General features: G+C 38.3%; 2 protein-coding genes across 2 annotated transcripts in view; one reads left to right on the plus strand and one right to left on the minus strand.

Moving 5' to 3' along the window:
• Positions 1 to 1,232: 1,232 nt before the first annotated feature.
• LOC108263384 (olfactory receptor 4K2) lies at positions 1,233 to 2,372 on the minus strand. The gene has a single exon (XM_017464112.3). It carries the CDS (start codon positions 2,276 to 2,278, stop codon positions 1,238 to 1,240), a length of 1,041 nt encoding a protein of 346 aa, XP_017319601.2. The 5' UTR covers positions 2,279 to 2,372; the 3' UTR covers positions 1,233 to 1,237.
• Positions 2,373 to 6,319: 3,947 nt separating this feature from the next.
• The window catches only part of plekhf2 (pleckstrin homology domain containing, family F (with FYVE domain) member 2), a 32,031-nt gene continuing 21,357 nt past the window's right edge, over positions 6,320 to 16,993 (plus strand). Inside the window, exon 1 of the mRNA XM_017477709.3 lies at positions 6,320 to 6,601. The gene's annotated coding sequence lies outside the window, so the exon portion shown is untranslated. The remainder of the gene's footprint in view (positions 6,602 to 16,993) is intronic.

Below are 16,993 nucleotides of genomic sequence, written 5' to 3' on the forward strand. Positions count from 1 at the left end.
ACTTTTAAGGTAAACACAGGCGTGGCTAAGTATTGAGGAGAAGGACTCATTCCAGGCAACCACCAAAAGCCCTCCTCAGTACGCTCTAAGAAACGTCCTAGTACATTCAGTCTTTCAGAGTCATTCTTTTCTTTATGGACTACAAAAGTTTGTAACCTCCATCAAAAACATCCTAATTCAAGTATAAATAGTTCTAAGATAGGATCTAAGAATGTCCTCAAGCTAAAACCTTATTAGATGATTTAGAGAAAGTTGTTTTTTCAGGATTTGGTATAGAATACATCCTATCCAATGAAAATATTAATAAATATAAGATACATCCACTACAAATACATGTCTGATCAGACCTCAGACATACCCATTGGATAGCAATAAGTAGGGACTTTTTCCCCCCAATAGGAATAACACAATAGTCTGGCTGAGCTTCTTCATTTTGCATGGACTATATAGTAACACAAAAAAATGGCAACATCAGTCATAAGAATGTACACATGCTGTATATAATATACAAAAATATTGACTAGTGTACCAAGCTGAGACCAAAGCTGAATACATTCATCAAATGAATGATACTGTATTGAATTTGATGTTTTGCCAAATAGGTGTACTATAACACACCTTGATGTATAGATTGTCCTGCATTATTTTATTTTAAAAAAATGATTTGTTTGTTGGGACGCACGGTGGCTTGGTGGCCTAGTGGCACGTTCGCCTCACACCTCCACGGTTGAGGATTCGATTCCTGCCACTGCGTATGCAGAGTTTGCGTGTTCTCCCTATGCTGTGGGGGTTTCCTCCGGGTACTCTGGTTTCCTCCAGCAGTCCAAAGACTGTGTGGTATGTGATTGTGCCCTTTGCTGTCCAGGGTGTACCCCGTCTTGTGCCCCAGATTCCAGGTTCCCCGTGACCCTTAAGGATAAGCGGTATAGAAGATAGATGGATTGATTTGTTTGTCAGACTGTGAAAGCCATGATTCATCAGAAATCTCTCATACTGAATTACTCACCCAACAGATGAGTCAGGATCCTCATACTCATACCTATTGAAACAACTTGTGCAGTCTTATTTAACATGGGCAGAGTTTACTGAGAAATATCTGGAAGGCAATGTGACACATAATAATAATAATAATAATAATAATAAATAACTAAATAATATATATATATATATATATATATATATATATATATATATATATATATATATATATATATATATATAAAAGTCCAGCTTATTCTCAGGGTGAATTCTTTATTTTTGAGAACACGAGAAGCTGACGTGCTCTCAGTCTAAACTTTTGGTCCCTCACGCTGTAGATGATGACATTCCAGCAACTGCTTGCGGCCAGAATCCAAAAAGCAAAAAACGAGAAACTGCACCATTCGTTTCCAGTGACGTTTCCTACTACAAACACTGCAACAGGAGTGAAGGACGCGGTGAACACCAGCGTGAGCGCGCCGATTGTTTTGGCAGCCTTAATGTCGGAGAAACTTGGTCCTGATGTACTTTGGCATCCCGCTCGAGCCAGATGCCTTCTTTTCTTTGAATGGTGGCGGATTGTAGTGAAGGATATAATGTTTGTAACAACAGTCCCTACGAGGAGAGTAAAATCAAACGCTGGGAAAAGTAAGAGGATATGCCAAGCATGAGGCGGAAACTCGTTCGCTCCTAACGCGTAGATGCACATCCTGCTGCATGCGTTATACTCCAGCGCCATCCCTTCGCTGAAGATCAGTGGAGAGAGCGCTAAGAAAAAGCTGGCTGTCCAAGAAAATACAATCAGCACGCTCGTGCGTCGTCTTGTAATGACGGCTTCTTTGTGTAAAGGTTTCAAAACAGCAATGCTGCGTTCAAGAGTGAGAAGAAAGACTGTGGTGATGGACACCAGCGTGCAGCCTGCAAACACCGGGCCAATAAAAATGCACGGGTGGAAAGCTGCGCGCTGGGAATTACGCAATGTCCAGCCCGGTGCTGCATCCGCCAGCATCAGAGAAATCTCTGCGTACACGGACAGAGGAACCACAAAAACACCCACAGCCAAGTCCGCCACTGCTAAAGAGGCTTTCAGATAACCCTGGGGGGTGTGGAAATGTTTCGTTCCGAGCACCACAGCCAAAGTCAGCGAGTTTCCAACCAGTATAGCAAACATCAGTAATATCATGAAGACGATCATCAGTGTTTTATTGAGCGCAGTGCAGCAGCACGCGCTGCAGTGTGTCGCTTCCTCCAGCATCACTACTCTCCTGCGCGTAAAGGTGCTGTCAGTCCACAAGCTCATCCACACAGCTGAAGCACCAACAGGGCAGCATGCTGGAAGTCTGCAATCAAATACTGTTTAAAATGATCGACGAGGAGGGGGAAAAATTACAGGCAGTAGCTCATAAAACTGAAAGCTGAAAACACGATGGAGTGCGTAAAATCACGGGTATCGAGGGGTTTTATTTCTGGAAATAGAAACTTTCCCGGATGTACATCTGCGGAGAACTACGCTGTCTTTCCTCCATGCTTTTGGAAAGCCTTTTAAAACTGTGGAACTATTATCACAAATAAAATCCACAAGTGTCTTTTGGATTAACACGAATTCCTTAAAGGTACATCTCGGGGTGCAACGGTTGCGCTTGCGCTTAAATCCCTTTCGGCACGTGATGCCAGTCTGACGTATGTGTGTGTGGGCCCCTGGGCCGGATTATCCAATGGGCATTATGGGCACTGGTCCAGTGGCCCATGCGCACTTGGGGCCCAAGCGAGGGGCTGAAAAAAAAATCTACAGTGGTGTAGACAGTAGGGAGTGTGGCACCTGAAAGTTCAACCCGAGTTCTAATCCGCCTTTAGCTGAACTCTCTCTTCTCCATTTTCCATTACATATCAGATCGGAAAGACATGTACTTTCAATATAAATGAAGAAACTATTTGAAAAGTGGAAATGAAGTGCCTCACGACTGTTTAATAATAAAGTGTTTATGGGCCAGGTATAGGTGTGGGGAGGGCTTTATTGTCCCAATAAGGTGGCATCCATTTAATCATTTTAATAAATTTGGCCATGTAAACTCTGTTATTACTGTAAATGTACAACAATACCAAGGTGCAAATAGTATCTGCCACTATTTATAAGTATAAATAGCATCTAACAACTATTTGCACTTATTGCAAAGAGCTGCGACTTTAATATAGTGTAAATAGAATATATATCGCTATTTATTTTCACTTAGTGTAAATGACATATCGCAAGAAAATGCTATTGTCACTTAGTGTGAATAGCCACTGACTTCAGATAATGACACCATGTTCAATAAACAAAAGCAATAAAAAGCACGCTGATATTTTTAAAATCTAAACAGAATGATAACATTGATCAAGTGCAAGTGTGGAAAGGCCTCTGCCATCAGATAACCCAGTGCTGAACCAGGGGGACTGTGGGAGTAGTCGTCATTTAGTTCAAAATGAGTGAGGAGAGGAGAGAGAATAGGGGGAAAGGAGGAGAGAGACAAACAGAGAGGCCCTGAGAGAAAGAGCTGAGGAGAGAGACAGACAGGAAGGAAGCATTAACAGGTGTGTGAATGTGTGTTTGTGTGTGAGTGAAATGTCTGGCTATTGTTGCTGCTGGTTCAAGAAAGCATTGTTGCAATCATGTGGTGTAAATCCTGTATGATGGAGAATATCTACAGGTGTTGATATTGTTCTTCAGGTTGTGATCATAAACTGGAACCTGTCAGTGTAAATCCTGTGTAAGCAAGAGGTGTTTCCAACAAATAGTACATTACAAATCAAAACCTTGATTGTGTGTGAGGGTGTGTGTGTGTGTGGGGGGGGGGGGTGCCATGCTACAAGACATTGTGCCCAAGCGCCTCTGAATTCATAATCCAGGCCCAGTTTGTGCATGCTCTCCCAGTGTTCCTGGCGGTTTCCTATTGGTTGTCTGGTTTCCACCCATCTTCCAGTGCTCGTAGAGAAATTGACTACACTAAATTGCTGCTATGTGTAAATGTGTGTGTGTATGGTGCCCTGCAATGGACTGGTGTCCCGTCTGGATGTCGCCCCTGTCCAGACTGAAATTATAAAGCTTCACCATCATTCTTCCACCTACAACCTTACGTGTATACAAAAACAGGACAAACAACAATATGTGAGGTTATAGTTTTTTTTCTCTGGACCTGTCCGCCTTTTGAATTGCATCTTCAGATCCACCAGAACCCTGACAAGGCATGCTGGGATACATCATGTTCGGTTAACTGTTTCCTTTCTTTCCACATGCAAGGTGCACATTCCAGATAACAGCAGTTTGTTTCAGAACGTCAGGATATGTTTAGAAACCCAAATGAAGCTTTTGAGTTCGTTTGGTGGATATCAATGTCTCCTGATGCCTTTTCCAAATAATCTCCTGATGTTAATTGGGAAAACGGAGGTGTGAGCGTTCTAAATGAACTGATGTATAAACTTGATTTGACTCTTAGAAAACATAAACATATGCTGCTTAGTTCTTGGCAGTTAGGAATGATAATATGGCCACAAAACATCCATCCATTTTCTGTACTGCTTTGTTTGCAACACTAACATATTAACACAGACACAAACATCAAATCCAAACCCAAATCCATTATTAACTCCAGTGACACAGCACATTACTGCAGATTATTACTTAAAACTGCCATTAAAGGTGCACATTAACCCATTAATAAATTATGTTCAAGAACCTACTAAAATTAGGAGCATCGCTACACCTTTACCCTTATAAAGAATGCTAGGATTTCGGATGATGAATGAATATGCATATTGCATATTTGCATGTCCTTTCACATAAACTTCACCTAAATCCACCCCATTATCCGGTTATACTATATAACTATATACTATACGTGGCTTATGGTGTGCTACACAATTACAAAATAACAGCTAGGAAGTAACAATGGAGAAACAGAAAATTATATGTCTGAACCTCAAACTGACTCTAGTCTGACGTGTTCATTTGTTCTCCAAAACTGGGAAATTGTCGACTGATCGATTTTGTTTTTAAAATAGAATATTGTGTATGACATTCCTAAATCAGTTCTGGTGCAACCAGTAGACATCACAAATCACTTTAATATTATGGGCTATATTTTGTGTAGATTCATGACATATAATCCCAGTTACAATAATTACAGAACAGGTCCAGGTTGTAACACTAGCAAATGTGTAATAAATAAATAAATAAATAAATGTTAAGGGAGTGAATGCTTATGCAGGACACTGTATGATATCTAAACCTGAGTAAGATAATACATGGCTAAATATTAACGTGACTCCTCTGAAATATAGTGAATCAGTTGTATTGAGAGATTATTTTAAAAATCAGCAAGCTTTTTCACCTTAACTTTTCCCCATAAGAAGAGCAGACTACAGTTTAACCCGTCACTATAAAGCTGTTGTAAAGCTTTCCCTATTGAAAACAAACAAACAAACAAACAAACAAACAAAAAAACAGAAATCCTAAAAATTCGTAATCATTTATCTTTTACAACGGGAATTGTACTGGTTTTAATGGAAACTGGAATGGTCCCTGTGGGCCTCTACTGATAATTAGTTGCCTTCTATTAGTAGCATGTCTACTGGATACCATTAAGGACCAATAATTTATAATGGTTTTAATGATTAGCTGATGGTTTGTTTCTACTGTTTTGTTTTGTTTTTCAGCAGGGTTGTTGACACAAAAATATACTCTTTATAAAGTCATACAGTAAATGTAACAAATACTTTTCCGCAGCAAGAAAGAAGCACAGCTGTGTGATAGTACCATGAAATAGTTTTGGACCTTAATTCCACATGGACATTTTCGCTGTGGTTTCTGGGACACAGTTGCTGTTATGGCCTTGAGACTGAAATTACCACATGGAGTTTTGCACTCAGGTCTCCTTTAATGAGCAGTGGACTAATTCAACAAAGACTTCATGTAAAAACCAGAATGAACTTTCTTTTACTTTCACACTATCCGTTGTTTCCCAGATGAGGACGGGTTCCCTTCTGAGTCTGTTCCTCTCAAGATTTCTTCCTCATATCATCTTAGGGAGTTTTTCCTTGCTCAATAGTGATAAATTCACACATTTAAAATCTGTATCCTGTGTTTATATATTTCTGTAAAGCTGCTTTCAGACAATATCATTATAAACAGCACTATACAAATAAAATGGAATTGAATTGAAGCTGTGCGAGTTCACAGCAAAAGCTGGTTGTATTAAAAGAAAGGTATTAACACATATTAAGGCTGATTTTCTCTCAGGGAGTGGTATATTTGAGAAGAAGTGGCTGTCCAGTCGTACAGGTTTAGGTTACAGGATCAGTGTGTAGCAGTAGCAGTTCATTCTCTCACACTGAGAGTGTGTGTGTCGCTCTTTCCCTTCTCATCACCGACCTCAGCCATATTGTTGTTGATCACACTGGACTGTAGCCGCGCTGATAGCGGCAGAGAAGTTGAGAAGGGATCAAACTTTACGGATTACCTACGAGTGCAAGTTGGATTTTATTTACTCAACTCTCTTTTTTTTTTTTTTTAACCGATTAAACGTTTAAGAGGAACCGGTGCCTGCGCGGCTGCTCCCCGGCTTAAACACTGCGGTTACTCCGCTGGGTGAGTTTCTAACTTGCTAGCTCTCACGTTTATTTCATTCGGCTCAGGCTTCTCAGTCTAACAACTCTCAGTGCTGAATTAACCACCAACTAGTTACCAAGCTACAAAACTGGATAGAAACCCCAGACTTTTCTGCAAACGCTGCCTAATGTACAGTCTTGTACTTTCCTTCAGTGGTAGTTAGGAAAAGCTAAGCAGTTGCCTTGGAGCTGATGTTTATAGATTAGCTTGCAGCTAAATGATCACGACAGGTTGTTTCACACTTTTGTGTTTGCGGTCGGTCAGCTCATATCCGCTTCACCTAAAATAGATTGTCTAACGGTATTTCCGACCGTTTTCGAAACAAGACCGTAAACATTTAGCATTTATGGTCGATGATGGGTGTCTTCGCTAACAGGCTAGTTTTAGTAGCGGAACTGTGTGCTCAAACCAACTGACCTAACACTATCCACTATCCCTGAAACTTTTCCTTGTCGCTTTTGGCTCCTTATTTTTTTTCTTCATTTACTATTTTAAATTGGTTTATTTTTAACGTGCTGTTTCCAGGTGCTGTCTGAAGACTGTGAATTCAAAGCCCTGCTTTAGAAAAGTTTTGGTGACAACATTGGAGGTTTGGATTAGTCTGGGTGGATTACTCACTCACTCACTAGCTGGGAAACTATCTAACATATTAATTAGCTATGTAAATTACTTGTTGAACTAGAAGTTTGTATTTAATGTTACCGAAGCTTTTTTGTTTCTACTTACCTGTACTTTCTTGGTAATATAAATAATTAACAGAGCCTGCAGGCTGTCTATATGAGGGGGGAAATGGATATGTATATGTGTGTGTGTTAGGAGTGCTCTGCTATGTACTTTGCTATTTGGTGGCTAAGCTTCAGGAACCTGGATTAGTGACAAAAATATCTGAGACACTATTTCCTATCCCGGATCTCACAGGGCAGAGTTAGTGGACTGTTAAAATACTTTAGGAAACATGCATTTTTACCTCGGTCACATTTTAAAAATCAAAACAAAACTACTCTCCCAGATATCCTCCACATTCAGACACAGTCAGGGAGACATCTAGCTGAAAAATTTCCTCCGAGTACAGATTTACATGATTATTATTTGTAGAGTCATAGCGCTTTCCATTTCTTGAACTTTCCACTGATTGAACACACATTAGGTCCAAGTTGACATTATTTATAGGCAACTAATCTTTTGAGTCACTGAGGTTTGGATTAAAGTTCAAGGGACTGAAAAAACATGCAAAAAACTATATACAGACTCGATCTCGATAATAAATCGAACTTTGATGAAAGTGGCATTTCCACCCTAGATTTAGTTTATGAACGTAATCCGACTCAGTAAAATGTTATGTTCATTATTTAAATGTGTACAATATTATTTAGTTATAAGTTGTAGTCATAAAGCATTGTTTGTATTACTGAAGTTTCCACTCAGAAAACACAATTTTATGAAAATGGACTTGATTCCAGTAGATATTATTTATCAGTCCCTTCAGGGTTTTGTAGTTTTGCAATTGCAGGAATTAGCACAAAATCAAGCAAACACTCCAATATTTTTCAAAATTACTGCAGATTTTCTACAGATTTGGGCCAAGATGTGTCATGTGACGCGCATTCAGCCAAAGCCCTCTCTGATTCACGTGCATTGAAAATATTTACAGCTAAAAGGTCTCATTTACCAACAAACGGCACAGCGAAAAACCATGCAAAACAATCACTGCTTTGAGATAATGTCTATTGTAAAAAGCGCTATACAAATAAAATTAAATTGAACAATTTCGTGCAATTGCAATCTCGCCAATTCAAATAGTTTTCCGCAAAAAACTCTGCAAGTTGCATCACAACATTGTAAGAAATGTTTTTGCTTCAACAATCACAAAAAAACTGAAATCCTGTATGGACTGATTTATAGGCCTAGTTTACAGGCCCAGGCAAATCAGCTAATATTTATAAGAACTCAATAATGTAAGAAATAAATCACTACAGGATGTGTTGTTTTGGGAAGGTTAGATGCCGGCATGGTGTAATACATCGTTACCTCCCTGTAGTGTTTTATTGCTCTTATACCACATGAGGAACGACATGTTCTTTTAGTCTGAGACCAGACAATCGATGAAAAAGTTCTGCTAATGTCAGCATATCACCTCAAGCTCACTTAGAAGATTGTTTCTGTGTATGCGACTTCATTTTCTGTACAAACTCAGACTGTGCTGGTTGCTAACGTAAGCAGAATGTAGCAATTACTTAAATCACATAGAGTGCTGCAGTAATGAGGTATTTTTGTAGGCCAACCCGGAAGTTATCATCACCCAGGTTCCTTCGACAAAAAGCCGGTAGTATTTTTCCATTGGTTTTTGGATTATTGCGAAAAATAACCTCAGTGACAAGCAAAACTTTACGGCTCTTACCCATTTTTTCACCAAGATAATCTTCACAAATTAGCACAACTTTCATGAATTTTGAAGCCTAAATACAATCGCCAGAAGTAAAAAGCTAAAGGTATGCTAAAAACGAACTACACCAGGGTTGCATGACTTGAATGTTACCATCACTGAGCTTTATAGTGCTACGATAAAAAAACAACACTACAATTGGAAAATACTATATATTGATAAACCTGCAAGTTGGAAAGTTTGAGTTGGAATAGTTTGCAAAAGCGCGAGTATAAACACAACGAGGCAGGAGTAGATAAGATTTCCTGTTCGGCGTGATGACGTTTAATGTCCCCAACGACCTCTGTAGTCCCAATTAGCCACTTGTTAGCAACCGCCTTTTTCAAGACACGTAAAAGCAAAAATGAATGATATTTTATATCGTAGTAAACAATGTGAAAACAGCAGACCTTATTTCAGGCATTTAACCAAAAATCCATCCAAGAAACCCATTGACTTCAGCACGGTGGAACCGGAAGTGCAGAAATGCTAACTCATTTCTGGGTTTTAGGACTCATTTTTGCAGCACTCTATAGCTAATGTAAGAGGATGTTTGTCATGTAACCTGACATGGAGAACACATTATTGCACAGTCTGTTATAGAATTCAGCCAAGTATATTCATTTAACATAGAAATAAAATGCACCATGGATGATACCAACTGAAATGCTTTGCATGAGATGTAACCCAAGTAAGAAACTGATAAAAATGCACGTAAAGTAAAAAGCCGAGCTGATCCAAATGCAAGAAGATGAATTAATAAGCCATTTCATGTCATACACTGCAAAGATAATTTGCTGAAAACTGAAGGTTTTTACGAGTAAAATACAAGTCGTGTTCATTGTTTACCATCACGTTCTGTACTTTTTATGCACTTATTAGTCATATCAGAACCACAAAGAAGGGTGAGTGGGAAAAATATTATTTAATAAAAGTCAAGATGATGTCAGGTAAAGCATGTGAATTAAAAAAAAAACGGACAATTTGCAAATCATTTTATTGTGTTTTTTTTTTTTGGTCACGTCGTCATTTTATCCATTAAGCTGACATTTTGTTCTGCTCATCATTTAAGTGAGTATTTTTGTTACTTTTACTTTGTTTATCTCTCTTTGTGGATGTTACTTCCTCGCCTTTGTTACTTCCGATGTCAGCAGCCATTTTTATTGTAAATGGTAGGAAGTTCTGGGGTGTGATTCACATCATTAGATGTGATGGACCAAGGTGAGAGAGAGCGATGCTGCATATAAACATGATTACTCAGACCGAAATAGAAAAAAAACTCTTAACACGCCGTGCATAGAATACTCTGAATACTCTGAGTCGTTTTGGCCCATTGTTGGTTTCTAACAGTGGAAAGGTCAACTGGCAGAATGTGAGCAAGTGCTGTATGAAAATAACACTGAATGAAGCTGTTTCACAAAGTGTTAAAAAACCAAAAAACTGTGAACAGGAAATAAAATGAAGCGAAAGCACAAAAACGGACTTGGAATCGAATGCCCATCCACAAAGCACAAGTCACGAGGCTTATCAAGAATATCTTCGTCAAGACCAAGAAAGCTTTAACATCACCAGCGAGGCGACGATACACATCTCACACCACAGACACTCCAAACACGCCTACAGCATTCAGAGACTTGGTCAAATGTCAAGCCAGTATAGAAGGAAGAAATGCTTTCTACATGCCAGCTTTCCAAAAGATTGCACATAAAGATTGTTGAATATAGCTTGTTTTTGTATGGTTTGCACGCAAGTGTAAATTATTCAACTAATTTAAGTTTTCAAATGAATCACTAATCTAACCATTATTTTCATTTTAGTGATAGTAACACTTAACCGATTACAAACAAGAAATCTGACAGTGTGAAGCGCTTCCTTGATCAAAACTACAGCTCAAATACTACAATATCTTGATCTTGATCTTAAATTTACGTCAGACATCTTTTTTGCATTTGATCCAGTTTCTAACCGTACATAGTTGAGATTGATACCAGCTGTCTCTTTATCAATAGTATTCATGAAATTAATGTTTAAAAAAAAAAAAAGTTTGTTTTTGCATCATTTTACTGTTGTAGGTTTCTTTGGACTGCACAGGTTTGTTAGCTTAGTAGTGAGTCCCTCCAGAATTTAGCTATTTTGCGATTACCGCACATTTCATCATGATGTAATGTCATCAGAACGTGCATTCAGCCAAAGTACTCTTCGATTCACATGTGTCAAACATGAGTACAGCTAAAAGGTCTCATTTACTAACAAACATCAGTGCGAAAAGGCCGTGCAAAACAATTACGTGCAATTGCAATTTCGCCAGTTCAAGTAGTTTTCCACACAAAAAAAGCACAAAAAACTCTGCAAATTGTATCATACATTTTGAGAAACAGCAGCAAGATTAAACATTTCTGGCCGCAAACAGTCGCAAACTTGAGTACTTGAGTAGCAACGTAAAATGTGCGATTTCAGAAACCTAAAACTTGAATTGATGTACGAATACTAATATAAGGAGAGGTTATACCCCAAATTTACATATTCAAGTACAACTGAGTTTAATTATCCAATTAAAGTCATTTGCTTTAACATGAAAAGTTTATTTATTTACTTTTTAAATAATCAAAAGTACAAATTGCCTGCAGTCAGCTGCAGAATTATTGGCACCCTTGGTAAAGACGGACCAAAAAAGGGTTATAAAAACAAAATGTCTTTGGGACAAAATACACTCCGGTTTTGCTGTTAATAGCAAAAGTTCCACATGGACATGGGAATGTGTGTGCACGGCGGCGCAATCACTTTTCATTAGCCTGTTAATGTTTGTCTTTCCTGTGAGAACATGCTCAAGTAGGCTCTCAATTTAAATGCTTTTTAATTTTGATCTTAAAAATATATAGTGCATCAAGTCCTCGACATGAATAATTTGTTACATATTTATACTGTATGTAAACTGGCAAGCTTTGAATATTGAATTCAGATCACTGCACTCACGATCACGATTCACACTGTGCCAACACGCCAGTCACGTGATTCAGGTTAAGACAATATTCTGATTCCCCATATTCTGATTCCCACCCCTGGAATATGCCGGTTTTAACCGGAAATTTGTTGAATGTAGTCACCTTATTCAGAAAATCCTCGGAAAGGAGAGATATGCACATGCTCAGGCTTCAAGGAATTGTGGGTGCTAACAGATGCTAATCTGTAGGGTAGGTATTTAGGATTGGCACCTCAGGCATATTTACATCAGCCATGTATACAGGAATATTCCAATGCCTGTACGCATATAAACATCGTATTCGGAATATGGCTGCAACCCGAGTATAGACCGTAAACATAATCTGATGTGCAAATAAACATAGTCATTCATAATGTTGCTCAGCATAAACAGGTGATGTTTCCTCAGTAAGTATTATCTTTATAAATATTTAAATTTCTATTGGAAGATACCGCAGAGAAAATCACTATCAGAGAAAATGCAAGCCGTAGTGTAACCTAATGTTGAAAATACACATCATGACGAGGTATATAAAAATGCAAAAATATTTCCTACTTATTTTGCTTTTAATGGGCCTCATTTATTAATCTTGTAGTAAAATTGCGGTGCGTGAATGTTTCCATAAGCCAACTTTTCTCGGATTACAGAAGATTCGGAAATGCTGATTTTCTTCTTTTCTTCATAGTCCTATCCGTATGTTGCTTACACGTCACGTCTCATTTGCATTTAGTGATGCCTAAAAAATTTATGTAAAAGGGCAAACGCACAGAAAGCTGGAACACAAGATGACTACTAAAGGCTAGTTCACACTACACGACTTTCAGCGTCAGCAGATCTCTGTGCTGTTCAGACGACACAACTTGCTGTCTTGTAATCGGGAGTCTTGAAGTCGTAGTGGAGTTCATACTACGGGATTGCTCAGCGACAGTGGGTCACACACTACACAATCTGACAATGACTCTGTCACCTGATGACTCTATCTGGTGTCTGAACTAGGTGTTGTTGTTTATTAGAAGATGGATGTTGGACATAAACGAGCGGTGTGAGCTGTTTGCACGATGATTTGTGCTGAAGAAACCCCAAAAATGAAAAGACAAAGAAAGTGGGTGAAAGAATATCTTCTTTAAATGTTAAAAAGTTGTTCCTTGCCTTGGAGAACTGCTTTTTTTTTCTTAGTGTATTCAATACTTTTTTCCCTGTGTCATTCCACTTTATTACACAACTTTATTTATGGACTTTAATGTTGTGAATTCTTTATATTTCCAGATTTCTTGAGTTAATACTGATGTCTGGTGAAATTTACATGTGAATAGCCTCATTGGAAATATATTTACTGAAAAAAATGTTGATGCGCTCAATACTTATTTCCCCCACTGTATATGCCAGGTGCAAAATGAATACAATGGACTATAAATCAGCGGAATAACATTTGCATATTTGCAGGGAAGAGACAAAGAAACAAACAATGCTATTTAGTGTAGAAAACAACACTGAAAGAATTAAATGGATCATTTAGAATATATGCGTGCATTTCAGTGTTGTCAGAAAATAGCCACAACATAATAAATACACTTGTATAGTATTAATGTGTAATTTTGAATTTGGTGCTTTCAAAGGATACCTCGGTTATGTGTGCAGGCAGAAGGATTTATTAGCAGTGAGCATTTTATTTCGGCTATGTCACTGATGCACGCTCACTAAAATGGTGGGTGTTGTCATCTGCTTCTTTTTCAGCTTCTTCTTCGTTGGTAAGACAGTTTTGTACTTGAGCGCCATCAAGTCGTACTTTTATGTAACTTCAGCAGCTCCGGGCACGTGAACAAAATCACGACTCTCATTGGTCGGCCAGTTTTTGATGTGGCGGTGTCCAAAAAAAAAAAAAAAAGGGAAACCCTCGATGTTGAAATAATTTGACACTTTGATGGCACGCGTTTTTACGCCTGAGTGTGAACACTCTCTCTGACAGCCATTGTGGCGTTAAATGGACCGTTTTTCCTCTACAACACTTCATCACTAAATGACATGAATTTGATTACTGCTTGAGCAATAATAGCACTTTGGAGGGAGTTTGAGAGTAGAGAAGTGAAATATGCCCGAAATAGAGACAGCCCAAGTGACTTTCAGGTGATAATCGACGTCATGGTCATGAGGACACTGCAGTAGGAGATCGTGTTCTCTGTTGTGCCGTGCAGTCTTTCGCTCCGTTGCATCGCAATCGATGTGGACAGTGTAATTTGTTGTCTCACGTAATTTAACTTTTTCTTTCTTTTAATGACAAGAAATGAATGTACAATAGTTTAATGTCTTCCTGTTTTATGAATCAGCTGCTTTTAATGTTAAATAACGGGGTGTAATGATGTGATGTAATTCGACACAATACGGTGGTGTGTGGATACAGTACACTTTCAATACTGGAAATATAAGCATTGACTGAGTGTGTGCATTAGGTTGTGTGTGTATATGTATTAATAGCACTTAGCAATGTTTTATTAGTCATTGTCAGACACTGTTTGATAACTAAAATACCCCCCCCCCCCCTCTCTTTTTGCCAGTATTAGCCAGAGGAGGATGTCCTCCAGGAGTTTTTAATTTTATTTATTTATTTTTTTTATTATCTTTTTTTTTTTTATACCACACCGTGGTATCGACTTTGGTATTGAGTATCGTGTACTTTTGGTGGTATCGGTACAGACTACTAGATTTTTGGTATCATGACATCCCTAAAAAAAAAAAAAATATATATATATATATATATATATATATATATATATATACACACACACACACGCGCATATATAATTTAGATCAAAATAAATGAACTGTTATAGTGCACTTCCACAACCAACTGAAAACTGCTAAAATATGTCAAAATGATAAAAAAAAATAAAATAAATTATATCACATATGATGTAGTGCACTGCCACAACCTACTGAAAACTCCTATTTATTCAACATTTTGATAAACTATATTCAACAGTCAGTACGCATTATGTAGGGTATAATAAATAATAGGCGATTTCGAACACAGCTGCAGTGTTTGTGTGAGTCAGACAACCAGCAGCGTATATAACGAAACAAAAGCAGTGTATTCGAATGTAACAGAATTAACCATGGCTAAGCTTTCACTGGTGTGACTCACAAGCTGATGTGTCTGAAGCACAGAGCGTTTCGCATTCTGCTGTGAGAGTCACACAGCTCTCTGTGGCCTCAGATCTGCTTTTCAATTCTGCGTCTTTTAGCCTGGGTATAATCAGCGAGGAGTTGACGGAGTGTTTGCTGCGTAGTGTATGCGCACGTTTGCGTGTGGCTTCATGTGTTCATCCGCTTTTAGAAACGGACAAAAAAGCCAGAAGATGAAAATGTTTGTGGTATTAGCGCTTATGTGCTATACTTGTATTCGACACGTTGTAATGCTTGGGTCCACAGCTTGTTACCCGGAAGCGTCTAATTTACCAATAAACTGTAGTGCTTCCATACACCAGACCTTAGATTTTGGGGGGACTCTTCCAGTTCCTGCTTCCTGCTGATTGTAGCCATTGGGGTTTTTCCTTGATCTAATATGCCAATGTTGTGAAAAAGAGCATGCGTAGGAGAAATGCATTTTTATAACCCTTCCTGATGCGAGATAAAAAAGAAGACACTTTTTTTTTTTCCTCGAGGAGGGCGTGTGAGCTTGATTTAAGTTGTTTTGTTTGTTAGTATAATAAATTTCATATGAGCTGTATTTTAGGACTTTTATTATACAAGCTGTTGAATGTATTGTTCAGTACACAGAGATATTGAATCGATGGCCTCATATCAAACGATACAATACAATACGCTGTATCATTACACCCCTAAAGTATGCAGATACACTTTGGCATTTGGTGGACTATTAGTGCATTAGACTATTTTTAATGATCGTAAACTATGGTATTCTCTGTAAAGCAACAGCATGCGTTGTCTTTATTAATACTCTGCAGCTGTAGTAAAGCTATTACAAATGAAAGACTTCAACGTTGCTCAAAGCGCCGAAGGCTTATAAGAGACAGCATCTAGGCTTTTATGAGCTCTCGTCTCTAATGGCGACTGTGTCAAAGTTAGGTTTTAGAGAGTTTAACCACCATGGTGGTGTTTTAATAAAACAGCAAAGTTTAGCAGTGATGCTTTAGAGTAATATCCTCCAGCATGCATTGCAATAGCTGAGGTGTATCATAAATGACACCTCACAACCTGTTTTGATACGTGAAAAGCCAAAGTAGACCTTATCTCTATGTTGGTTTAGTTCAACAGGATGTTTGTGCATGTGTGTGTGTGTGTGTGTGTGTGTGTGTGTGTGTGTGTTCAGTTTAGCCTTTTATGTTCAGATGTGTTCAGTCTTAGAAGTTCAGCCTTAGCATTCTATATTTAGACGTGTTAATTTTGTCTCCCTGATATTTTGGTTAAAAACTTTGCAGTGTTGTTACCCCGAGGGTCTGTGAGCATAGTCAGGGGATCCGTGATATTTTTTTAAATTTAGTTATGGCGGTGGAAATTACCACCCAAAGTTATTGTTATCAAAGTTATTTTATTTATAATTGAGTTATTGTAGTTATTAGCCTGTTTACCACAGCCTATTTGAGTATCGTTGCTGACCATGTGCCACAATTTATCTTCTAAAGGCTAGTTCCAGCACCATGTCACAAAGCAAAATTCATCTCAAGCTGGTTTTATTAATATGACAATGAGTTCAGTGATCTTCAGCGGCCTTCCCAATCACCAGATCTGAACACCTCTGGGATGTGGTAGAAAGGGAGATTCACAGCATGAAATCCTGCAGGAATTGTAGGATGCAATAGCATCAACATGGACCAGAATCTCAAAGGAATGTTTCCAATATCTTGTGGAATCCATGCCATGAAGTATTGAGGCTGTTTTGAGAGCATACATGAATGTTTACTATCTATATGTGTGCTAGGTGCCATTTCTTTTGTGCAGTTCTGATATACCT

This window comes from Ictalurus punctatus, chromosome 1, assembly GCF_001660625.3.
Source record: "Ictalurus punctatus breed USDA103 chromosome 1, Coco_2.0, whole genome shotgun sequence".
NCBI classification, from domain to species: domain Eukaryota; kingdom Metazoa; phylum Chordata; class Actinopteri; order Siluriformes; family Ictaluridae; genus Ictalurus; species Ictalurus punctatus.

Coding starts and splice junctions, on each gene's coding strand:
- LOC108263384 (XM_017464112.3), bottom strand. CDS start 2,278: ATGAGCTTGTGGACTGACAGCACCTTTACGCGCAGGAGAGTAGTGATG.